We start from the raw sequence: 26,549 nt of genomic DNA on the forward strand, positions 1-26,549 counted from the left end.
TGTATGTCTGTTGTGTCCTATAAGCAGTGTGATGGGTTTGCTGGAGTCAGAACTTGGAAGTGGTGCTTGAGTGCCTGTTTTGTGCTAAGCATGGTTTGTGTTCTTGAGAAGGCAGTTATGGGTGCCTTTGTGGAAGTGTGTGGATGTATGTAAGGTTTGAGATTGAGAGTTAGATGTCAGACACACAGTGTAGTTGCATACCTTGCATAGCATAAGAGCAGCTAACTTTGCTTCAAGCAACAGTCTTGGGGCTATGGTTGCTTCCAAACTCTTCAGTGCTTAGCATGAGAAAGCAGTTAACTGTGCTGCACGATATGTGGGATTTACAAAGCTCAAATGCTGTAATTTACGCAAACACGCGGCTGTTGGTGTTTAGTGGCAGATTGTTTTCTGTCATTTGTGGGATTACCTACAGGACATGCTTGACACCTACCCAGTAAAAAATGATATGCAGCTATGTTAGGTGACATTTGTAAAGGGCAATGTTTACCATTTTCATAGCGTCTAGTTGTACGTTTTGCCGCCTTGAACGGTGAGATGGCCCGGTGGGGCGGGAGTGGGTCTATAGCAATGCTGCTGTCCCAATATCTCAGATGGATGGAGAGCATGTCTTGCAGGCTCCAAGTGATCAGTCTTTTTGAGACCATCCCCAAACCCTGGGTGCGAGAGCTATTGGCCATTTTAAGTCATTTTATGCAAGGCCATGGGAACAGGAAGAGTGTTCTGCTGATCTTCACTCTTTTGCTATCGTACAGCCCCAACTTCTCGCATTGGCATCTGCAGGTAGTTCATATATCGCTCGAGCACGCTTCCTCTCCCTGCCCACGCCAAATAGATACATAGTACACAGCGTGCACAAGGATCAGCGATTAGCAGGTAGGGCTGCCTGGGATCTCACTTCAGTTCCCTAAGTGCTAGGGACAGAGATCTACAACCTGCGTCCGTCCAGGTATTTTGAACTAAACGCCCACGATCCCTCACCATTAACTCAGCTCTCTATGGATGATGTGAGATGTCGTCCAAAACATTGAGCGAGCTAAAGGTTGCAGAACCATGTGTTAGGGGTTCTATGAGGCATGAACATTTTAGTTGATTGATGGCAATTTCTACAGCATTAAAACACAGGAACCAAAGTGTCCATGTTCTGGGTGGCCAGAGGGCAGGCTGCGAGCAGTCTCAGGACTGCAGATATAGTATGTCAGTGGGTCAGGGCTGGGCTCAGAATCCCTGCTTGTTTGCTCCTAAAATCGTCCTCTGTAACCAAACTTGGCAAGTGCAATGTGCAGGCTCTCGGGAGCATGGGCTAAAGTGTCCCACCGTGTCCAAGTAGTAGGCCAGCAGAGAGACAGCGTTTGCCAGAATTGAACCTAATGACTAGAGTTACAAAGAGTGGGAGAGAGTGGCATAACGTACGTTGTTGCCAAAATAAATCCCTATTATACAGCACGTTCAACAGTGATTTCACGGACTAAAGGCTCCCTCACATAATGTCTGTTTCTCTTACTCACCTTGTTCTAATGCAGATCCCTGATGGTTACTTCATGGACTAGCATTTCATGTATTTGCTACTCAGATCTAATCTTCTGTGCCTCTTGTGAGATGCACAGCCCCAGGTTCATGGAATCTTATTCGCCTTCTGTAAATAACAAAGGCACATGGGTCTTACTCAAACCTTGTGTTGTGCACGCTGCCAGGCTCCTTTTGTGTTCTCTCACCACTTGTGTGGGACAGACCTAGTCACTACATAACAATAGCAGATTCTGAAGCAGTGCTCCAACTCCCCATTGAGACCCACAATCCTGCATTCAGTAACCAAGTGTGTCTAAGGTAGCTTCTTCATTGACAAAATCACTAAATTCAAGGCATTCATTGATGTGATGATGCCACTAACCATGCCTCCTCCACAGAAATCTCCAAGGATAATACGTGATTCTAGCCAATCATGATTGGCAAACGCTCGGAAATCCTTGCATCACTCAAACCCACTGCATATATGGATGATTTCCTCCCCACCATCATAATCAAATCAATTAAGAGACGAGCACTCTTGCGGCTCATTTAAATCGCCAATAATCACACTCACAGGGGCCTTTCATGACATTTCCCAAAACGGTGTTCTCAAGAAAGCAATTCTCGATACAGACAACCTTGAAAACTAACCTCCACTCCCTGGGAAAGGTTATTGGAAGAACTGCAGCCCTGCAACATGAGCAAGTAAATCAACAGAATTTTACAGGACTAACAATAGGGATTCAGACCCAAGTGCATCACTCAAACAGCAACCATATGCAGTATTGAGGACACCCTCCATATTATGTACTCTTATCTCCAAGACTTGCTCAATCTCTCCAGCCTGTGCTAGTAAACCAAACATTTCTACTGAAGTTGCTGGCCTCAAGGATTGTTGTTCATAGCATGATGCTAAGCTGGTCTGCATCCTGCCTATGGGACACGCGCCAACAAGTCCAGATGGGAAAATGGCAGTCAACACAACCCTGTCACATCCCGGTGCCCCGCTGAGCAGGTGCTGGTGGCGATGCACCTGGCAGTTGCCATGGTACCAGAAAATGCAAGCACCACCCCAGGGCTATGGTTCCCGACACCTCTGACGTCCGTGACGTCAACACGCACTGCAGTACAGCACCAGTCCGGCACGGGGAGCCGTGGGCAACCTGCCAACGTGGAAATACACTGTGTTACAGCAGCCCATGCTTCTCAAACCAGGATTGCCCCATGAGAGCAGTGTAGTCCTTGGATCCTGATCCTTTGGTATTTTGGACGCCTTTTCTCCTTTGGATTTGTGCTGGATTATCCTTGTTTGCTGGTGACTCGTTGGTGCATTGATTTTCCTGTCTCAACCTGGTTAACGTTACTGGACCCTCCTACTGGATTACTCTTGTTTGCTTTGGTGATATCAGAACTGTTGGTTTTTACCCAGATTCTGCTTTTTGGACTTTGCCTATGGACCACTCTTCTGGTTCTGGTAACTGGTACGAACACCCACCTCGATTAGACTTGGTCACCTCCTCGGATTACCTCTCTTGGATCAGTTGTTCCTCCAATAGTATATTGTCTTCATGCTGAACGGTTCAAGTACCATCCGACTACTCTTTTTGGGCTTTGGAAGTCCACCCTTACTCCTCTTACATGGATGGCTATTGGGTGGGTCTTCTGATCTATGGATTCAGGCCACCATTGGTGAGGTGTGTGAAGCACATAGGTAACAGTACTCAGACAAACTCTCTAAGCTAAGGAAAGGGTCTGCAAAGCTACGACTAGGGAATTCAGACTTGTTTCCTGTTATGAGGAAGAGGTCAGTTGACTAGTGGTGTAGTCCAGGGAACAGCCTCTTGTGAGTAACCCTGTTTCCCTTTCTTTGCAGCCTGAACGAGCTGTGTTTACAAACCCTTGCCTTTTTACTGGTCTGCTCCCCTCCGCAGTGTGAAAGTTTCTATGTAGTAGTGAGGTCCGGAGGAAAGTATACCATCCTCAGGACACTCTTGCTCGTCCAAGTACATTTGTGAGAAAGGCCCAGTCACGTGCATGGTCCCCCATGGCTCCCTCCTCTTTACAGCGATCTTCAACATATATTTGAAGTCTCCAGGAGCTCTCCTAAATACCCTAAAATAGCTGTCCATCAATACACCGAAAACACAAAGTTACACATAAAGGTTGGTGGCTCAGAATATGTTTCATGGTTAAATAGGGTGACTTGCATTCATTCATGGCTTCTTCATTCATTCAAGCACTTGCCTGAATCTCAAACCCAACACCATTGAGTTTGTGATCCCAGGCAACCTTACTAACGAAGAAATCGCTGCATTCTTAAGAAATGAGTGTTGACACCAAAGCTAGCCCCTAGTGCAAAGTCACCTGGCTCCATGTCCAGGACTACCGCACAATCCCTAGTATCACACAGAAAGGGGAACACGCTCCTTACAAGGGGTCCCTTCCTCCGACCTTGCACCACTTAACGCAGTTTAACAAACCACAACCAGATTAATTACTGGTATTAAGAAATTCAACCATATCATACCCACAGCATTGGATCTTCACTGGTTGCTGATGCCTGCTTCAATCGTCTTCAAAACAGCCTGCTGTGCGTTCAACGCTGCACCAGCTCAGCTGAAAGCTATTACTGTCCAAAGGTCAACACTTCCCCAGAATCTCCAAGAGTGGAAACTGCCAAATTCCGGATAGAATATGAAACAAGTCTTGTGCTATGTACTGGCTCTGTAATACTGCACTTCTTCGGACATCCACAGGGCTTCAACACTAAAATGAATTCCTCACCCAACGCAGCAGACCACACAACACCCAACACAAGCTTGTTAGTTGTGTCACAGGCTCATTTGCTATATGTTAGTCTCTCAGCCGCTATGTGCAGTGCTCTTTCTTCCCAGCTCACTTTGTGCTATATAAAGGTTAACATTTGAAAAAAATGTAGAGTGCCACTGCCATTGGATGTGACGGTCTGCACTGTACCCCAACTCCTGAAGCAGTTCTTCCACAGCAGCTCTTTACCTCCAGTGGCTCCACAGCTGTCGTTGAATGAACATCCACCAAAAGCTGCTCTTTTGTCCCCACTGGAAACCAGAACACTGGGAACCACCCCTGATGACCTCAGAACTTGGGTGAACTCAAGTACTAACTGGCTACGGTCATACATACCATGTTCTACCTTTGTGTACTGTCCATATGGCTCCCATTGAGAAAGGCACCCAAGTGATCACGATGCAAGGTTCACTTTTTAACATTGTCCCATTGTTAACATTCGGCACATATTTGGCATTAGCGCACAACATCAGGACTGATATTGTGTTCAGCCAATCCCAATCTGGTCAGTCTCTTTTATGATTTAATGCCAAAGACTTGCACAGAGTTGATCCTTTGCAAGTCTTGGGGAATAGTCTATAATAAACTCCTTACTCTAAGGTTTTTATCTGATATTGAACTTTGTGGTGAACCCTGTCCAACAGATCAGACTGTAGTTCACTGCCCTCAATGATTTGAGGCTTTCTAAACCCAAGCTGCTCACCTGTTACTGACCATAATGTTTTACCTGCCCTTTATGAGTTCTAAAGTATGTCTGACGTGTACTTCTGGTACCCTGTATTCCTTTCTGCCCTTGTCTACACCTTAGCCCTAGATTTGATCGATAGGCCACAGCTACCAAAAGGTGAGCCAAGGAATCTAAGGGATAGCCTGTTTACCTAGATTTGTGAAGGCAAATCTACTCCCTAACCCCAAGGCCTGCAGAGTCCTCCTGGATGGCACCTGCATTTTGTGCCGTGGCACTTGAAGAAACAGTTTTGGGAGTCACATGCTTTCTACACCTTGACCTCTTGACTGCCAGAGCTCGGCTTGATAGAACGAAGTGGCAAAGTAATCCAACTGTATTTCCACTCAGACTTTGTACATTTCCACATTTTGAAACCTATCTGTGGATCACTGAATTTAAAAGTGTGGCTCCAAAACATCCATGGCACATTATTTTAATCTAGCTAAGTGGGTGTGATCTGCAGGTAGACCAAACATTATAAGGAGATACCGCTTATAAGTAGTGCTGTTATATGCCCTCTGACCCTTGCCTTCATTTTAGTTATGTTTGTCAATGTTTTGTGGTGCGTTGGTTGTAGGAAATGTCAATCAAATGTATCTTTTTGTAATTGATCCTCCTCAGGCTGGGCTAGAGTATCTCAATCAATGGATGCTGCAGAGGAAATTGAAGACTGGTCGAGTGCTGAGGAGCCGATCAATTCATCCGATGCGGAAGAAGAGGGACCGGTTGTGATGAAACTAGTAAGTGCCCGGGTTAAATGTCCTGTGTCTTGAATGCCTATTCCACTTAGAACACAATTCTCAAACTCCCCTGTGCCCAATGTACGTTTTCTGCTCACTTACCATTTGTATACAAAAAATATTGAAAACAATAGTGTTGTCAAACTTTCTGCTCTAAAATGTGCCCTTGGATCGAAATGAGCTCAAACCTTACTTTCCGGCATTGGCATTAACGTGTCCCTCACATGCTGTGCAATTTTCCCAGCGAGCAGGCGCAATCGATTCTTGGTGGTGAAGCTTTCATAATAACTTGAAAGTATTTGAGACCAGCAACATATAAGAATGACTGGTACTTGTTTTAAGGCTTTATTTTCTGTCATCTTTGCATTAACGAAGGAGCTCCACAACACCTCTCTATGCCAACACACCGTAATCAATCAGTCACTCCATCGTGGCATTGTGAGTTTTCTTGTAGAAGTGTGTTATATGAAATGCATGCATTACACTTTGTGACCTACTCGAATTTACTTTTACATCACTAACATTTGAGAATTTCTTGAAGTAGGTTGCCGACGCAAAACAGTTTACACGGTATTGGAACGGTTGCACATGTTCTAATTGTGGCTATTTTAACTGTGGTGTTTTCATCGCAGCCATTTGGGGGTGTTGCCCCATCTAACCCACCCCACCCCCTCACACTGCCACCTACCACCCCCAAATCTCCTACCCAAACACACACATATGTATATATATATACATTTTTTAAATCGACAAAAACGGTGACAGCGAAAACATCATGGTTAAAATAGCTGCCATGAAAATAGCCGCAATTAACACAGTAACCGATTGCAACCAGCCCTTGAACAGCCCAATAGTGCAATTGCGTTACCTCCAGAACTTTCCGAATTCACCTATCGTTTTCCGTTCATTTTGTACCACCTGCCAGAGAGGCTGTAATCATGTTTTTCATAGATCTAATTATAAGGTCTCAATTGGCATTTTCCTGAAATATAGAGCTGTAACAGGCCACTTGCCCACTGTTGACCTGCCAAAGGTTTCCTTGTGAAGCTTGTAAATATAGAGAATGTCTTGACTGCAGCACAACAAACCGGGTTCTCCCAGTCCACCTGGGCCATCTTCGAACCGGGAAAAACTCAGTGTTATTTGAGAAGCATCTTTCCTCACACCCAAGAAAAGGGTTGCCCTGAAATTCAGCAGAGTGCTCTTTAGATAAGATGTATCTGTGCAGAGTTCCATGCAGCAATGGTGAGAATTAACTGTTGATCCATATGAAAACCTTTCAAATTCATTGGCATTATTAAATCCTGCCTCCACTGCCTCAGAGAAGAGCATATGAAGGCAGCGCAGCATTGGCTTTTCAGCACTTTCACAGATGTGAGTGCCATGACAACAGTTCAACAATGCATCCATGACGCTCACTGGTGGGGACAATGTCTTAAGATTTGTGTGCTACCCAGAAGATTTCAGCTGGTGATGAAATGAAATCCTTCAAGATGTCTCTTCTAAGAATTTAGGCTTCGATGGCAGGGCTTGCCCTGTGCCCTGATTCACCATACTGCAGGACAAAGTTATGAACTAACCCTTTCATGCGGAACACATTTTAGGTTGCACTGCAGTTGAGGTTCTTACCCTGTGAAACTCCACTGTATCCCATAAGCATTTCTTGAACATTCTTGCAACTTTCAGGACAACCAGCATAGCATAAATAAAACAGTACCTTTACATATCACTTGAACCAAGGCGTATTTTGTTACAAGCATGGGTATGCAAATTCTGAGGCCACAGCATGTTTGAAAGTAGATGGCGGAATGTTTTGGTAATCCATCTTCTGCCATAGCTGTATGGAATTTTTCGGTAGGATTTCCACCTGTTGCTCTAAACACGCATAAAGTTCTCAGTATGATACTAAGGGAGCCTGCAAGACATGCAAACATTTCAGCCAATCAAGAAGCTGGAATTTACAGTGTACTTATTGGCTGAAATGCCCATAATTGCAACTAAGTAGACGGCCAGACCTCTTTGGCCTCCAAGTTGACTGGAATGCTAGGAATAGGAGCCAATCTGACCGACCACACATTCTAGCTTTTGGATTGGACAACATGTTTATGCACCTGTTGCCTGATGGAAAAAAGAACATAATTAAAATAATCTCCACTCCATTGGGGTCAGAATCTGATGATTCCACTTCCATACATGTAATTTCACACATCGCTAATTAACAATCACATTTTATGTAGAGAGAGTCTCATAAACTGTCTTTTGCAGGGTCCTTGTGTTTGTTTGCATGACATGCTGCTCTGGAAATAAAGTTCCTTTTAATTCTCTTCATTTCTCTTCCATAATATAGGACTTGTCCCTGAAATTGTATCTTGAGGGTTAACTCTATTTTAGATTTTTCACATTTATATTTTTGTTTAACACCGTGGTGCTACGAACAGAAGCATGTACAGTCGTATAATAGTGCAGGAATTCCGGCTGGCAGGCAACTTACACAGTGTGTAATGAACAATGACCTGAAAACAATTGATCAAGGTATGACAGAACATGGAGGGGAAAGAACAAGACAAAACAAATGCCAGTGTATTTACTTGAAGGCAGTGTATGTTTAGCGGTTGTAGAGATGGGCGTTTCGTGAAGGAGGGGTAATGTCGGAAAACATGGTTGCCCCTTCTCAGTATAAGAGAAAGAACATCAAATCAGATTTGAATGTCAGTGTTTCAGTAGTGACAGGCCAAGAGGGAGAATGTGCAGAAGCTGAACGATGCCCAAGGCGGGCATGAGATGGACAGATTGTGGAGGGTGCTAAAGAGAACTGTAAGAGAGGGCGGTAACGGAAGAGAACGGGATTCGGTGATGACGTTATCCATGGATGGATTTGAAGACTAGAAGAAGAAAGTTGTAGGCTTGGTTGTACATGGAGAGCCACCCTTTGTGTGCTAGGTGGAGAGAGGTGGGAGATGAGGGAAGAGATTGTAGAGTGTACAGGTAGTGATGCTCCGAGTCTTTTCTAGAGGAAGAAAGAAGTAAATAGGGAGGCCCAGAAGGAGGCTTGAGAAGTGGCCAAAATGACAGAGTACAAGTGTGAAAATGTTTAGTAGAATAAGTAGGTGAGGAGAGGGAGGAAGTTCTTCCTGATGTTGAGTGAGTTGATCCTTGAAGTTCTGATTATGGAGATGTTGAATTGTTGGAGTTTTAGGGCCTCAAGGTTGAGCATTTTAGGAGAGGGGGCAAGATCATCAGGAAGAAATTAATTGGGGAGGAGAGAGGTCCTGGGGCACATGAGTCCAAGAGATCAGTGCATAAGGCAAAAAAGTGGCATCCAATGACCGATGGCTGAGAGACAGACATTTTCAGTGCAAGTTTGAAGGAAGCAAAGGAGATGATGTTTTGGGTATCATTGCTCTGCATCCTCATCTGATCGCCACCTTTTGGCATCTCTGCACATCCACCTTTGGGGTCTCCTATAACCTTCTAGCCAGAGTGGCCAGGTAGAGCCTGAGGGACTGCTACTGGGAGAGAGGTGGGATCAGAGGTTTCAGTATTCCAACAGATGGAGAAGGTATGACCAGCGAGGCAGGTGGAAAATCTGGTGTATATTGTATTTGAATGAAAGGTTAGAGAAATTTGAAAGCCGATAGGAATCCTCAATAGTTTTAAAGCCAGCAAAGAGATCCAGGAGGAGGATGGAAAAGTGCTTAAGCTGGGGATCAGAGGTCAGTCAGTTGATGTAGAAATTGTGGTTCGGGTAACGGAAGGTAAAGGGAGTGATGGGGTGCACTTCCCTGAATCCTGGTGAGGAAGATGGTGGCCTCCTGCTTCCGAGGAGGCTTGAAGTGTTGGCTTTACTGCCCCCCTGAACCCCTCCATCACTCTTCAGGTTTGCATAGTAAGCACCAAGCTATGGCCATCAGCCATAGCTGCAAAACATGGCAGTCATTCCATTTCAATTTTGTTGGCATAATGCTGGACTGGAGAGAATAACCCTTCTCCAACTTGCCATTCTGCTCAATGTAAAGAGGCATCATGATGTGCGAACAGTGAAGCCATCTGCCAGTCTTGTAGACCTGTGTCCTCTGTAGTTATTTAGGGACCAATGTAGTTTTGTGCACCATGATGCCTATTTGTTTGGAGACTCGGAGACATCCTTACCAGGTTTGAGTCATGTCCAAGGCCACTTACAGTATGCCCTTCTCTCCAAGAACCCCATAGGAGCCACACACTCTCACTGACCAACCTCATTGGCTTGTTAGTGGCAATGCTGCCATAAGCATGGACCCAAGTATGAGGTGTCAGAAATGAGAAGCGGACACAAAGTTGTAATAGTCTCAACATCAGGCATTTTTATTAACAGAAAGGGGTTTGGAAAAAGGCCTATCTTTCCCTAGCCTAAAATGATTTTTTGTATTTGTATTTTATTTGTCTTGTATAGAGCGCCTTAAACTAAAGTGCTGAATATAAAAATGGAAACAATAAAATTGAGTAAGCGGGTAAATCCAGAAAGCAATCACTCGGGGGTGTTGAAGTAGGTGTATTTTTAGAGAACCATCGCAAAGAGGATAGACGGCGATGGGGCGAAGAGAAAGTGGGAGAGCATTCCAGTGGAAGGGAGCAAGGAGATCTAAAGATCGAAAGCGAGACTGCGCACATGGGGGGGAACGAGGAACCAGGAGCCTAAAGTGAGAAGACCGGAGAGGGTGAGAAGGAATATAGAAAGACATGAGTGCAGTAAGATAGTTAGGAGCAAGACCATAGAGATATTTAAAGACAAGGCAAAGAAGGTAAACTTTTATTTGAGAGTGAAAGGGCAGCCAACCAAGTGTTGCAAGAGAAGAGGAAATAGTATCCAGATGGGGAAAAAGACGCAATAGACGAATAGAGGAGTTGAAGCCTGATATTAAAGGGGCAAGACAAGAACTTGGAAGTCCAAACAGTGGTAGAACAGTAGAAGAGTCGAGAAAATATCAGGGAGGAGATTAAAAGTTTGGATGCTTGAAAAGTGAGAAACAGGCTTTGCAGATGTTATGGAGATGAAAGCGACAGAACAAGAAGTAAGAGCAATATGATGGGAGAAGGAGAGATCTGAGTCGAAGTGGAGTCCAAGGATACAACCTGTGTTTGAAATTGGGAGCTTAGAAGGTGGGAAAGATATAAAGGGAGGTGGAAGATGAGGAGGAAGAGTGTTTGTAGGAAAGAACAATACCTCAGTCTTCACTGCATTAAGGGGTGAGAAAGTGAGAGGACATCCAAGATTTAATGGCGAATGTCCCTTCCTATGAAACTAAAAGTAAAGTAGGCTGACCTTTTGTCCAACTATATCTGACCCTCACACTAAAATACACAATCAAAAGGTCAAAGCAAATGTTTCTAATTTCAATTCAACAAGAATGTGCAAAACCCTAAATATATTACTACAACAAAATAGTCCTTGTATCCAGGGGTTGGCTCCCTTCCTCTGAATTGTTGCAAGAAAACAGTTCAAAATGTTCTGTTTCAACAATAGTCTAATAAAAGAAATGAACATTTCTCTTTCACCTAATCCTTTCCTCAGGATGGCAAAACAAATGTCTCTTCCACAACATGTTTAAAACGGCAAAGAAAAGTCTTTCCTAATTTTCAGGATGGTTATACAAATGTCTTTTGTGGCAGTCTCCTTCGGTTCCTGCGTCGGCTTTTCATTCCTTTGCTGATGGAACCACTGCTGCGCTGCAGGACCGCGTCTCTTCCGGTCCCGCTGCGCACAGTTCACCTTCAGCGGTCCCTCCATGGCACCCGTGATGAGTGCACCAGAGTTCCTCTCCTCTGGACCTAAATGCCTCCAGACTTTTACCAGCAAATGTTTCCCGCTCTCCCCACCGCTTGTCTCTGTGGGTCTATCTCTGGGAATGCTTCTTGCTCCGAGCACTCTGCGGCTTCTCTCCTCTCGCCATCTCCAAGCTGATACTTGGAGGTGATTTCTAGATTTAAATGTCCCACGCAGTTGACTTTGATCCTGACAAATAGACTGCATGTTGTTCTTGGTGTCGCATTCACTCCACATTGACTCCTTGCTCCTCTTCCCCGTCTCAGTACTTGAAGCTTTCTGTGACTTCGAGCCCAAGGAAATTTCAGATGATTTTAAGTTACATTGTTGGAAAGTTTTATTTAAATAACAATCATCAAAAACATTAGATCTTAAATGAGTTTTAAACGTATGCACATATGAGGAGTGAATAGAGTTTTGTTTGAAATACTTGACAAAAGTAGGTTTCAGGAAGAGATGACATTTCAGCCTACAACCAATATTTTGTAATGACAAGTGGCTTTGCATACATTTGGCAATCATGCGTTTACATGCTGTGCAAAACCAGGTGCTTTATTCCCCAAGATGCGTACAAAATGGAGATCCAGGTCTTGCTGATTCCACTACAATGGGCTATGCCCTGCAGTGTTAGTGAGCCTCACAAAATCTACCTCGGCACCATTGAGGGGGTGTTGCGTGCAGCAACGAGGACATGGGACACTCGCCACCCGATCATCTCCCTCCAGCACCATGATGTCTGAAAAGGCTGCCCCTGGAGGCCCGTTTGGCTTTTAAACATGCATGTCTAATGTTTGTTGGAAAAGGTGAATCCCCTCACGGGCAGCTGACGGTCTCCGGGGGACGACGAACTGCAGTCATTGCCTCGACACCAGGTTTCCCTATTCCCAAAAACCAAACTTCAGCTAAGCAGCACTTACCTGGACACGCCACTGGGGACTGGAAGAGGGGTTAATTAAATTCAGAACTGCATTGAAAACCTTTTGTCCTGAAACCTCTGCAAAACATGTCCTCGGGCTCCTAGAGCTGTTAATGCCTCCCCCCATAAGGGGCACATATTTTGCTTCAATCTGTCACTCATTTCATGTATGAGATGTGTGTGGAATATAGTGAAAGCAGATGTTTAGGTACTTTTAGCTTGTCAGTTCAATGTGTGTCTATATGTAAACACGAAGGTCGAACTGGATGGACACCGAAGGGTTCGACGTTCCTCTACTTGTTGGTAAAGTCTGCCATTGCTCCCTTTCTTTTTGTGGTGCTGAGAACCGTTCCTGCACGTGGGACTCGAGCCTCGTGCTTGCTGGATATGCTGTAGTAGCACCGCCCGCTGACCTAATTTCAGATGCTGTCTTGCTGTTGAATACCACAGTAAACTGCTTGTGACACAGCATTAATACCCGCTCCGCCACATAGCCCTACCCTCTCTGTGATTAGAGAGAGAGAGAGAGAGAGTATGTATATATATTTCTGAGGCTTGTGGAATCTGCTTAGATCACATGCTGTGCATAGGCCGACATCTAGTGGAAGCTGCGGAGTATTACAGTTTGTTTTTCGAAAGTCGAAAATGGGCGTCGACACAGGCGTGCCAGTAATACTATCCCTAGTGTGACGTCCACTGTACCCAAGATCCCTCACGCGTGTAGGATCCTCGGATTGTTTTTTTCCGCCATACTGGTCGGAAGCATCTTGCGGAGTTCCCTGGCCTTAGCCATACTTTTGCTGTTATTATAATTATAATTCTTATTCATTCCCTTCCCCACCCCAACGTCGACCCTCGACCTCGACCTCGACGACGGCTGGAGAAGTCATCAACCGTCGACTGCTGCACGACGGATCTGGGCCTCGGAAGGCCGCTGGCCTCGGCCCGGGCCTAGTAGGCCGCTGGCCTCGGCCCTTACAAGTAGGGAGAGTGGGGGGTGGTACATACTCTTCACTCGTGATATATAGTTACATTTTATATATTCCTACACTTAGCAGCCCGCTGCCTTAAGGTGCGTATGGAGGGTACCCCTTTTCAATTCTGCCCCAAGTGCAATCGCAAATACCCTTGGGTCGACAGGCACGCCACGTGCAATCTCTGCTTACCGAGGGATCACCCCGAAGGTAACTGCAGAGCGTGTAGTAGGTTTAAACCTAAGACACTTAAGGACCGTTCGACAAAGCGTTGGGCCCACCACGCCAGGCAGGAGGCCATGGCAGCGGAGGGCGCCTTCAGCGATGGCAGCGACGCCGTACTTTCGGACGGCGAGGGCATTATGGCGTCGAAAGACAGCCAGCGAGCGCAGGTCCCCGACCTCGGAAGGTCGTCCGGCAGGGCGGCTATGGGGAAGACCCCCGGCGACGCAAGCGCTACACACCTAACACACACTAAACACACTAAGACCAACCGGACCTCGACGACGTCGACTTCCCGGAAAGAGGCACAAAAAGAACGGTCCGACTCGGTGTCCTCTGGGCGCTCTCGATCGAGATCACCTCACGACGCAAGGCAATCATCCACTCTTGCCAAGAGTGCCTCGCTACACACATTAACGGAAGTTCGATCGTCGGGAGACGAAGACGACTTCCACCCCCAGGCCGCGCTCCAAGTTACCGAGACCGCGGTTAACACCAGTGAGGCCCCACGCCCGAAGCACACAGATACCTCTCCAGACCCTCGGCGCCAGGCGTCGAAAGTCTCTGGGGCCTCCAAGGGACAGGGAAAACATTTTTCCACGCACGGGGAGGGGGGGAAACAGCGGAAAGCACAGCCTTCCACTCCTGTAAAGCCATCCTCTCACCCTAGGCAGACAAGCAGACACAAGTCTACCCTTGAAAAGTCCCATAAATCATCACCTACTAAAGTAATACCCTGTTCCAGGGAATGGTCCAGTGAAGACATAGACAGGGTTATGTCTAGGATGTCTTCCTTGGCTGATTTTTATAATAAGAACCCAGAACATTTTCTTTCATATAACCCTCAAGGGGCCACACCCTCAGGCTCCTCCGATCCTATCCCGCTAAGTAAAAAGCCCCGTTCGAAAGACCTGAACCCTTCGAGGTTCAGCCTTACTCCACTCCATATTCTACTCCACTCCCCAGTTACCAGGGACAAGTTTTCCCTGAAGAGGACCAGGAGTTTGAAATTATGGAAGAACAAACCGGGACAGATTACTATGCAGAGGATGAGGACCTGGAGGAGGGAGAAGATGAGCAGGAAATTTACAGAGTAGATTCCCCAGTACAAAGCGAAGCCCCAGTTACCGACTCTCCAGTTGATAACCAGCCCCTCCTTAACGAGGTTCTCGCTCGAGCAGCGGAACATTTCCACATCGACACCCACGGTGTACAGGAGGAAAGGGACTTCGCGGAGGAGTTTGTAGGAGAGAGGAGACCGGTCGCTCAGACCATCCCTATCCTCAAATCCATCCAACGAAGAATAGATCCTTCCCTGGTGAATCCTAACCTCACCAGAGCTGTCAACCCCAGAATTGAAAAGATTTTCCGGGCAGCCCAGTCTGACCCTCTGTATATAAGGGGACATCTTAAACCAGATTCCCTAGTGGTTACCAACACTAGAAAAAGGGCTGGCACGCCCTTATCTTCATCAGAAGCTCCTCCCGACAAGGAGAGCAAAAAACTTTACGGGTTTGGCAGGAAGGTAGCCTCAACGTCCGCCTACCAAGCAAGGATTGCGAATTCCACCACCCTGTTGGCTAGTTACAATTGCCATCAATGGGAAGAAGTCGCGGCGCTCATTACCTCTGCTCCAGAACCGTTAAAGGGCCAGCTGGCTCGGATCTCGGCAGAGGGGAGAGCCGTGTCTGGTTGCATTTTAAAAGCACCAGTGGAACCCGACCTATTGTTTGGGAAAGCGGTCGAAGACGCACTTAAAAATGCCAAAGATGAATATGAGACTCTCAAATCCCTTGGCCAGCTTACCAACAAACCCCCTAACCAGAGGGGGAACAGTAATTTTCGTCGCCCACGCGGCCAAAATTCACAAAGAGGCAACTATGCCCAGGGACATGGTACACAATGGAATAACAACCAGCAGTCTACCCAGAGTTACGGCAGGGGTAACAAGAGAGGTCGTGGAAGAGGCAGAGGCAGCCCCAACAAGGGAGGTGGCACGCCTCCACCAAAACAGTGACGCTCAGTTCAGGGTCCCTTGTCACGCAACCCCAGTAGGGGGACGCATTTCCACCTTCACCCAGGCTTGGGAAGGGATCACCTCAGACAGATGGGTGCTGTCAACAGTATCCGCAGGATATTGTATAGAACTACTGCAGCGTCCCCGGAACCATCCTCCACGACAAAGAGTGCACTCCCTAGAGCATCAAAGGATCCTTCTCGAGGAGATCGCCATTCTGCTAGAAAAGGACGCGATAGAACTCGTCCCAGGACACCAGGTAAACAAGGGTATCTATTCAACTTACTTCCTTGTGCCAAAGAAAGATTTGACAATGCGCCCAGTATTGGACTTACGGCCTGCCAACAAGTATGTCAAGCCACAAAAATTCCGTATGACCACGCTACAAGAGGTAATCCCCCTCCTAAAAAAGGGGGATTACATGGCAACCTTGGATATGAAAGATGCTTATTTTCATATTTCCATGCTCCCAGCGCACAGAAAGTACTTGCGCTTCAAGGTGGACAGTCGCCACTACCAATTCAAGGTACTGCCCTTCGGGATAGCTTCAGCACCAAGGGTATTCACCAAGGTACTGGCGGTGGCGGCTGCACACCTACGCAGGGAGGCAATCCCGGTGTACCCTTATCTGGACGACTGGCTCATAACGGGGGAAACCCCAGGAATTTGCAGGTCAAACATTCAGAGGACTATCGACCTCCTCCACGAATTAGGCTTCTCTATCAACGAGAAAAAGTCAAGTCTGGTGGCAAGCACCTCAAAACAGTTTCTAGGAGCTATCCTAGATACTCAGAAAGGATTGACCTTCCCTTCGGAAGAGAGAATTCGGAATATACTTCTGCAAATTCCGCAAATTCCGCATTATCAGTCAGGTCAACAGATAACAGTACGCAAAGCTATGCGGTTACTGGGCATGATGGCGTCATGCATTTACCTGGTCCCCCACGCGCGTCTGCGCATGCGTCCCATGCAGGAATGGTTGGCGAAACAGTGGTCTCAGGCAAGTGGTCATTGGGACGATCTAGTGGTCGTTTCGCCAACACTCGTACAGAGCCTACACTGGTGGACAAGAGAGAATCTCGCAAAGGGGAAACCCTTTTACGATCCCGAAGTACAAGCCGTGGTGACTACAGATGCATGCCTGACTGGGTGGGGAGCTCACCATCTCCACCACACAGCTCAGGGTCTCTGGTCTCACTCAGTAGCCAAGAACCACATCAATCTGCTAGAGCTTCTGGCAGTATTCCGAGCGCTAAAGGCGTTCGAGCCCCATCTACTGAACTTGTCGGTGCAGATCAGGACGGACAGCACGACAGCCATGTTCTATCTGAACAAGCAAGGGGGGACTCGTTCGCCAAATCTGTCCAAGCTTGCCCAGAAAATATGGATATGGGCACTCAGACGGAACATCTTCCTGTCATCACAACATGTTCCAGGGGAGCTCAATTCCCTAGCGGATGCTCTAAGCAGAGACTCCCTCCCAGAAGAACACGAATGGGTCCTTCACAGAAACGTAGTAGAAGATCTCTTCTCTCAGTGGGGTTTCCCCACTATAGACCTATTCGCCACAAGCGAAAACAAACAATGCCCAGGATTTGCATCCAGGTTCCCCCAGCCGGACTCCCAAGGGAATGCCCTGTGGATGAACTGGTCAGGGATGTTTGCGTACGCTTTTCCACCAACTCCTCTCATCAGGAAGGTGGTGTACAAGATGAACAAGGAATCAATGACGCTCATCCTAGTTGCTCCCATGTGGGCGAGACAACCATGGTTTCCACACCTACGCAGGATGGCGGTGTGCGAGCCCATCAGACTCCCAGCCTGGTACAACCTACTGTCCCAGCAACAGGGTCGAACAGTGCATCAGGAACCCAACTCTATGAACCTAGCAGCATGGCTCCTGAAGTCATAGAGTTTGGACATCTCAAATTACCACAGAGGTGTATGGACATTCTAAAGGAGTCCAGGAAACCAAATACAAGGCACTGTTACTTTGATAAGTGGAAAAGATTCGTTATCTGGTGCCAGAATAAACAAATCAACCCGGTTGATTGCACTCCTTCCAACGTTGTGACATACATGCTCCACCTGCTGGATGCAGGGTTGGTTTTTAACTCGCTGAAAGTACACCTGGCAGCCCTCTCGGCTTACACCACATCCCATAACAAGGTCTCGTGGTGGAAAGTACCAGTGGTTAAAGCCTTCATGGAAGGAGTAAAGAGACTTCACCCTCCTATTTCGAACCCACCGCCAGGATGGGACCTCAACGTGGTGCTAGCTAAGCTCATGGGACCCCCATTCGAACCCATGCATAAAAGTAGTCTCAAACACCTGACTTATAAAACGGCCTTCTTAGTAGCCATTACCTCCATAAGAAGGGTCAGTGAAATTCAGGCTCTGTCAGTGCAGGATCCTTTCTTTACTATCCACAAGGACAAACTGGTTTTACGCACACACCCTAGGTTCTCACCTAAATTCATATCCAAGTTCCATGTAAACCAGTCCATCGAGCTTCCGGCTTTCTTCCAAAACCCGCAAAGCTCGGCTGAGGTGAAACTACACACCCTAGATGTGCGTAGGGCGGTCCTATACTATGTAAATAAAACCAGACCGCTAAGGAAAACAGATCAACTGTTTGTCTCCGTAGCTACAGGCAGAGAGGGGGATCGCGTCTCTAAGGGCGCTATCTCGAAGTGGATTATCAACTGTATACAGCTGTGTTACTCTCTTTCTGAAAAGACTCTGCCTTTTACGCCAAGGGCCCACTCTACTAGAGGCATTGGTGCCACTCTGGCTTTCATTGCAAATGTTCCCCTCGACACCATTTGCAAAGCAGCTACTTGGAGCTCTATTCACACTTTTACTCAGCATTACTGCATTGACACTCATTCCAAGACAGATACACAAGTGGGACAAGCGGTTCTAAGACACCTGTTTGCTCATGACCCTTCTCACATCCCACCTCCTTCTTCTGGTACTGCTCGCTAATCTATGCACAGCATGTGATCTAAGCAGATTCCACAAGCCTCAGAAGGGATACATTACTCACCGTAATCGTATTTCTGATGCTTGTATCTGCTTAGATTCACATGCGACCCACCCTTCCTCCCCTCCGAGAGAAGGCGCATGATTGCTTGTAGTCTTACCTTTCTGTCTATCTGCTTGGATTATCTGTACTCACGCTACTCCTCATGCTTCCTCATGTCAGAAAAAAAAAAAAAAAATACAATCTGAGGATCCTACACGCGTGAGGGATCTTGGGTACAGTGGACGTCACACTAGGGATAGTATTACTGGCACGCCTGTGTCGACGCCCATTTTCGACTTTCGAAAAACAAACTGTAATACTCCGCAGCTTCCACTAGATGTCGGCCTATGCACAGCATGTGAATCTAAGCAGATACAAGCATCAGAAATACGATTACGGTGAGTAATGTATCCCATATATATATATATATATATATATATATATATATATTTCTGAGGCTTGTGGAATCTGCTTAGATCACATGCTGTGTATAGGCCGACATCTAGTGGAAGCTGCGGAGTATTACAGTTTGTTTTTCGAAACTCGAAAATGGGCGTCGACACAGGCGTGCCAGTAATACTATCCCTAGTGTGACGTCCACTGTACCCAAGATCCCTCACGCGTCTGGGATCCTCAGATTGTTTTTTTCCGCCATACTGGTCGGAAGCATCTTGCGGAGTCCCCTGGCCTTAGCCATACTTTTGCTAATTATAGAAGTTTAAAATTATTTACTGACATCCTTCCCCACCCCAACGACGGCTGTAGAAGACATCGACCGTCGGCTGCTGCACGACGGATCTGGGCCTCGGAAGGCCGCTGGCCTCGGCCCGGGCCTAGTAGGCCGCTGGCCTCGGCCCTGCAAGTAGGGAGAGTGGGGGGTGGTACATACTCTTCACTCTTGGTATATAGGTACACCTTATATATTTCCTACACTTACCAGCCCGCTGCCTCAAGGTGCGTATGGAGGGTACCCCTTTCCAATTCTGCCCCAAGTGCAACCGCAAATACCCTTGGGTCGACAGGCACGCCACGTGCAATCTCTGCTTGCCGAGGGACCACCCCGAAGCGAACTGCAGAGCGTGTAGTAGGTTTAAGCCTAAGACACTTAAGGACCGTTCGACAAAGCGTTGGGCCCACCACGCCAGGCAGGCGGCCATGGCAGCGGAGGGCGCCTTCAGCGATGGCAGCGACGCCGTACTTTCGGACGGCGAGGGCATTACGGCGTCGAAAGACTGCCGAGCGCAGGTCCCCGACCTCGGAAGGTTGTCCGGCAGGGCGGCTATGGGGAAGACCCCCGGCGACGCAAGTGCTACACACCCTACACACACTAAGCACACTAAGTCCAACCGAACCTCGACGACGTCGACTTCTCGGAAAGAGGCACAAATAGAACGGTCCGACTCGGTGTCCTCTGGGCGCTCTCGATCGAGATCGCCTCATGACGCAAGGCAATCATCCACTCTTGCCAAGAGTGCCTCGCTCCCTAGATTAACGGAAGTTCGATCGTCGGAAGACGAAGACGACTTCCACCCCCAGGCCGCGCTCCAGGAGACCGAGGCCGCAGTTAACACCAGCGAGGCCCCACGCTCGAAACAAGATACCTCTCCAGACCCTCGACGCCAGGCGTCGAAAGTCTCTGGGGCCTCCAAGGGGCAGGGAAAACATTTTTCCACGCACGGGGAGGGGGGGAAACAGCGGAAAGCACAGCCTTCCACTCCTGTAAGACCATCCTTCCACCCTAAGCAGACAGACAAACATAAATCTACTGGGACATCAACATCCAGCAAAGGTACCCTTGATAAGTCCTCTAAGTTGCCTACTAAAGTCATACCCTGTTCCAAAGAATGGTCCAGTGAAGACATAGACAGGGTCATGTCAAGGATGTCTTCCTTAGCTGATTTTTATGAAAAAACCCAGAACATTTCCTTTCGTATGACCCTCAAGGGGCCACACCCTCAGGCTCCTCTGATCCGATCCCCCTAAGTAAAAAGGCCCGGTTCGAAAGACCTGAACCCTTCGAGGTGCAGCCTTTCTCTACTCCATACTCTACTCCACACCCCAGATACCAAGGACAGCCTTTCCCTGAAGGGGACCAGGAGTTTACAATTATGGAGGAACAAACCGGGACTCAATACTATGCGGATGATGAGGACCTGGAGGAGGTAGAAGATGAACAGGAAATTTACAGAGTAGATTCCCCGGTAGCGAGCGAAGCCCCAGTTACCGACTCGCCAGTTGATAACCAGCCCCTCCTTAATGAAGTTCTTGCTCGCGCAGCAGAACATTTTCACATCGACACCCACGGTGTACAAGAGGAAAGGGACTTCGCAGAAGAGTTGGTGGGAGAGAGGAGGCCGGTCGCTCAGACCATCCCTATCCTTAAATCCATCCAACGTAGAATAGATCCATCCCTGGTGAATCCTAACCTCACCAGAGCCGTCAACCCCAGAGTCGAAAAACTTTTTCGGGCAGCCCAGTCTGACCCTCTTTATATAAGAGGACATCTTAAACCAGACTCCCTAGTGGTTACCAACACTCGGAAGAGGGCTGGGACACCCTTATCGTTGTCAGAAGCTCCTCCCGACAAGGAGAGCAAAAGACTGTACGGGTTTGGCAGGAAGGTAGCCTCAACGTCCGCCTACCAAGCAAGGATTGCTAACTCCACCACCCTGTTGGCTAGTTACAACTGCCATCAATGGGAAGAGGTCGCGGCGCTCATAGCCTCTGCTCCTGAACCGTTAAAGGGCCAGTTGGCTCGGATCTCGGCAGAAGGGAGAGCCGTGTCTGGTTGCATATTAAAAGCAACTTTCGACGCCGCGGACAACGCAGGAAGATTGATAGCAGAAGGTACTGTTATCAAAAGACATGCGTGGTTACGGCAGTCGGGGTTCAAAACAGAAACCCAGGCTTCATTAATAGACAAGCCGGTGGAACCCGATCTATTGTTTGGGAAAGCGGTCGAAGACGCACTTAAAAATGCCAAGGACGAGTACGAGACTCTCAAATCCCTTGGCCAGCTTACCAACAAACCCCCTAACCAGAGGGGGAACAGTAATTTTCGTCGCCCACGCGGCCAAAATTCACAAAGAGGCAACTATGCCCAAGGACAGGGTACACAATGGAACAACAACCAGCAGTCTACCCAAAGTTACGGCAGGGGTAACAAGAGAGGTCGTGGAAGAGGCAGAGGCAGCCCCAACAAGGGAGGTGGCACGCCTCCACCAAAGCAGTGACGCTCAGTTCAGGGTCCCTTCTCACGCAACCCCAGTAGGGGGACGCATTTCCAACTTCACCCAGGCTTGGGAAGGGATCACCTCAGACAGATGGGTGCTGTCAACAGTGTCCACAGGATATTGTATAGAATTACTGCAGCGTCCCCGGAACCACCCTCCACGACAAAGAATACACTCCTTAGAACATCAGAAGATCCTTCTCGAGGAGATCGCCATTCTGCTAGAAAAGGACGCGATAGAACTCGTCCCAGGACACCAGGTAAACAAGGGTATCTATTCAACTTACTTCCTTGTGCCAAAGAATGATTTGACAATGCGCCCAGTATTGGACTTACGGCCTGCCAACAAGTATGTCAAGCCCCAAAAATTCCGTATGACCACGCTACAAGAGGTAATCCCCCTCCTAAAAAGGGGGGATTACATGGCAACCTTGGATATGAAAGATGCTTATTTTCATATTTCCATGCTCCCAGCGCACAGAAAATACTTGCGCTTCAAAGTGGACAGTCGCCACTACCAATTCAAGGTACTGCCCTTCGGGATAGCTTCAGCACCAAGGGTATTCACCAAGGTACTGGCGGTGGCAGCTGCACACCTACGCAGGGAGGCAATCCCAGTGTACCCTTATCTGGACGACTGGCTCATAACGGGGGAAACCCCAGGAATTTGCAGGTCAAACATTCAGAGGACTATCGACCTCCTCCACGAATTAGGCTTCTCTATCAACGAGAAGAAGTCAAGTCTGGTGCCAAGCACCTCAAAACAGTTCCTAGGAGCAATCCTAGATACTCAAAAAGGGTTGACCTTCCCTTCGGAAGAGAGAATTCGGAATATACTACTGCAAATTCCACATTATCAGTCAGGTCAACAAATAACGGTACGCAAAGCAATGCGGTTACTGGGCATGATGGCGTCATGCATTTACCTGGTCCCCCACGCGCGTCTGCGCATGCGTCCCATGCAGGAATGGTTGGCGAAACAGTGGTCTCAGGCAAGTGGTCAGTGGGACGATCTAGTGGTCGTTTCGCCAACACTCGTACAGAGCTTACACTGGTGGACAAGAGAGAATCTCGCAAGGGGAAAACCCTTTTACGATCCCGAAGTACAGGCAGTGGTCCTACAGATGCATGCCTGACTGGGTGGGGAGCTCACCATCTCCACCACACAGCTCAGGGTCTCTGGTCTCACTCAGTAGCCAAGAACCACATCAACCTGCTAGAGCTTCTGGCAGTATTCCGAGCGCTTCGGGCGTTCGAGCCCCATCTGCTAAACTTGTCGGTGCAGATCCGGACGGACAGCACGACAGCCATGTTCTATCTGAACAAACAAGGAGGGACTCGTTCGCCAAATCTGTCCAAGCTTGCCCAGAAAATCTGGATATGGGCACTCAGACGGAACATCTTCCTGTCATCACAACATGTTCCAGGGGAGCTCAATTCCCTAGCGGATGCCCTAAGCAGGGACTCCCTCCCAGAAGAACACGAATGGGTCCTTCACAGAGATATCGTAGAAGATCTCTTCTCTCAGTGGGGTGTCCCCACTATAGACCTATTCGCCACAAGCGAAAACAAACAATGCCCAGGATTTGCATCCAGGTTCCCCCAGCCAGACTCCCAAGGGAACGCCCTGTGGATGAACTGGTCAGGGATGTTTGCGTACGTTTTTCCACCAACTCCTCTCATCAGGAAGGTGGTGTACAAGATGAACAAGGAATCGATGACGCTCATCCTAGTTGCTCCCATGTGGGCGAGACAACCATGGTTTCCACACCTACGCAGGATGGCGGTGTGCGAGCCCATCAAACTCCCAGCCTGGTACAACCTACTGTCCCAGCAACAAGGTCAAACAGTGCACCAGGAACCCAACTCAATGAACCTGGCAGCATGGCTCCTGAGGTCATAGAGTTTGGGCATCTCAATTTACCGCAGAAGTGTATGGACATCCTAAAAGAATCCAGCAAACCAAACACAAGGCACTGTTACTTTGACAAGTGGAAGAGATTCGTTATTTGGTGCCAGAATAAACAAATCAGCCCAGTTGATTGCACTCCTTCCAACGTTGTAACATACATGCTCCACCTGATGGACGCAGGTTTGGTTTTTAACTCTCTGAAAGTACACCTGGCAGCCCTCTCGGCTTACACCACATCCCATAACAAAGTATTGTGGTGGAAAGTACCAGTAGTTAAAGCCTTCATGGAAGGAGTAAAGAGACTTCACCCTATAAGAAGGGTCAGTGAAATTCAGGCTCTGTCAGTGCAGGATCCTTTCTTTACTATCCACAAAGACAAACTGGTTTTTACGCACACACCCTAGGTTCTCACCTAAATTTATATCTAAATTCCATGTAAACCAGTCCATCGAGCTTCCGGCTTTCTTCCAGAACCCGCAAAGCTCAGCTGAGGTGAAACTACACACCCTTGATGTGCGTAGGGCGGTCCTCTACTATGTAAATAAAACCAGACCGCTAAGGAAAACAGATCAACTGTTTGTCTCCGTAGCTACAGGCAGAGAGGGGGATCGCGTCTCTAAAGGCGCGATCTCGAAGTGGATTATCAACTGTATACAGCTGTGTTACTCTCTTTCTGAAAAAACTCTGCCTTTTACGCCAAGGGCCCATTCTACTAGAGGCATTGGGGCCACTCTGGCTTTCATTGCAAATGTTCCCCTCGACACCATTTGCAAAGCAGCTACTTGGAGCTCTATTCACACTTTTACTCAGCATTACTGCATTAACACTCATTCCAAGACAGATACACAAGTGGGACAAGCGGTTCTAAGACACCTGTTTGCTCATGACCCTTCTCACATCCCACCTCCTTCTTCGGGTACTGCTCGCTAATCTATGCACAGCATGTGATCTAAGCAGATTCCACAAGCCTCAGAAGGGATACATTACTCACCGTAATCGTATTTCTGATGCTTGTATCTGCTTAGATTCACATGCGACCCACCCTTCCTCCCCTCCGAGAGAAGGCGCATGATTGCTTGTAGTCTTACCTTTCTGTCTATCTGCTTGGATTATCTGTACTCACGCTACTCCTCATGCTTCCTCATGTCAGAAAAAATACAATCTGAGGATCCCAGACGCGTGAGGGATCTTGGGTACAGTGGACGTCACACTAGGGATAGTATTACTGGCACGCCTGTGTCGACGCCCATTTTCGAGTTTCGAAAAACAAACTGTAATACTCCGCAGCTTCCACTAGATGTCGGCCTATGCACAGCATGTGAATCTAAGCAGATACAAGCATCAGAAATACGATTACGGTGAGTAATGTATCCCATATATGTATATATAAGCGGAATTGCACGGAAAGTACTTCCACTACTTTCTTTTCTCCTCTTGTCCCCTGTGTACACAACGTAAGGTTCCAACTGAACTCGTAAATATTGTGAAAGCAGTCAATTTGTGCAATTTTCAGTGTGTGCGCAGGTCACAGATAAACTGATTCCAAATACCTCCAGATTGTGTGGAGTGCCGCCAGTCACTATTTTCCATCCGCCATATTGGGCCTTTTTTACTCCACTATATTTACTGGTGTTAAAAACACAGTTCTAGCGTTCTCTGTGCATTAAGCATGGCTGCTATAGAGTTGACTCAATGAGAATTAACTCAGCAGCACGAATGTACAAATTGGGAAAGTGTGGTAGGCACAACAGACTTTTGCCGTGTGTCAAGGCGTTGGTAGATTTACCACGCTTACCCAATCAAACTCAAGCACTGTTCACAGTGTAAAGGAATCAGAAGGCATCAAAGTCTTTCACAGGCTTTGTTGTCAAGTGAAATGTCTCTGGGATGTAGATTTGCAAATGCTGCCTACAATTTCTGTTGCATTATTGGTCACTAATAGAGTCAAGCATATGCATTGTTCTAGTGTGTAGGGAGTCAGGGGGGGGTCTGCAACCTTTTGTTCTCCAGATGTTTTGAAGTGCAACTCCCCATCAGCCATAGCCCTCATAATCAATAGTGAGTAATCATGGAAGCTGTGGTCCAAAACCTCTGGAGAGCTGCGGGTTTGCAATGTTATGTTCCCTTAAGTTTCCTTGAAGTGGAGGCAGAATTACCATACATCCATGCTTAAAGTGCAGTCCCTGTGATTTTGACAAAGATTGTCCCTCTTGTAGCGAACTGGGTCGCATCACTCTGTGTGCCACGCTAGCTCCAAAACCAGCCATTTTGTCTGTTGCTAAATCACAGCGCTGTATAGACCCATGATATCAGTGCATCAGGGTGCACCTCCAGTTAAGCCCCACTTGCTAGCCACCCACAACTTCACATGCAATAATATGCAGGAAGGCCACTAACTGTGTGGGCCATCTACACTGGGCCTGGTTTACGGATCACAGAAGATGCCACTAAAATCCCACAAGGGCCCAGCGACTATCCTTTGCCAAGCTAGCAGATGGACATGCCACCATAGTTGATCCCACCAAGGAGGAAACGTCAAGAGGTCTGAGGCAACCATTGTCATGGATGGCTAGGGGCAGCCTGTGCTCTGTAATCCGTCCTTGAACATGTACAGCTGATGGGCTTCAGGGGGTAATTTGAGCATAT

The 26,549-nt window shown here is 47.6% G+C and overlaps 1 protein-coding gene across 13 annotated transcripts in view; it reads left to right on the plus strand.

Annotated features, from left to right (window-relative positions):
* Nucleotides 1-26,549, plus strand: part of MCF2L (MCF.2 cell line derived transforming sequence like) — an 892,749-nt gene that overhangs the window by 856,549 nt on the left and 9,651 nt on the right. For all 13 annotated transcript variants that reach the window (XM_069637167.1, XM_069637165.1, XM_069637161.1 and 10 more), the window contains one exon: nucleotides 5,684-5,802. In XM_069637167.1, the coding sequence (XP_069493268.1) occupies nucleotides 5,684-5,802 (119 nt within the window). The remainder of the gene's footprint in view (nucleotides 1-5,683; nucleotides 5,803-26,549) is intronic.

The sequence above is a fragment of the Ambystoma mexicanum genome, chromosome 7p (assembly GCF_040938575.1).
Source record: "Ambystoma mexicanum isolate Mex_15411 chromosome 7p, UKY_AmexF1_1, whole genome shotgun sequence".
Classification (NCBI taxonomy): Eukaryota; Metazoa; Chordata; class Amphibia; order Caudata; family Ambystomatidae; genus Ambystoma; species Ambystoma mexicanum.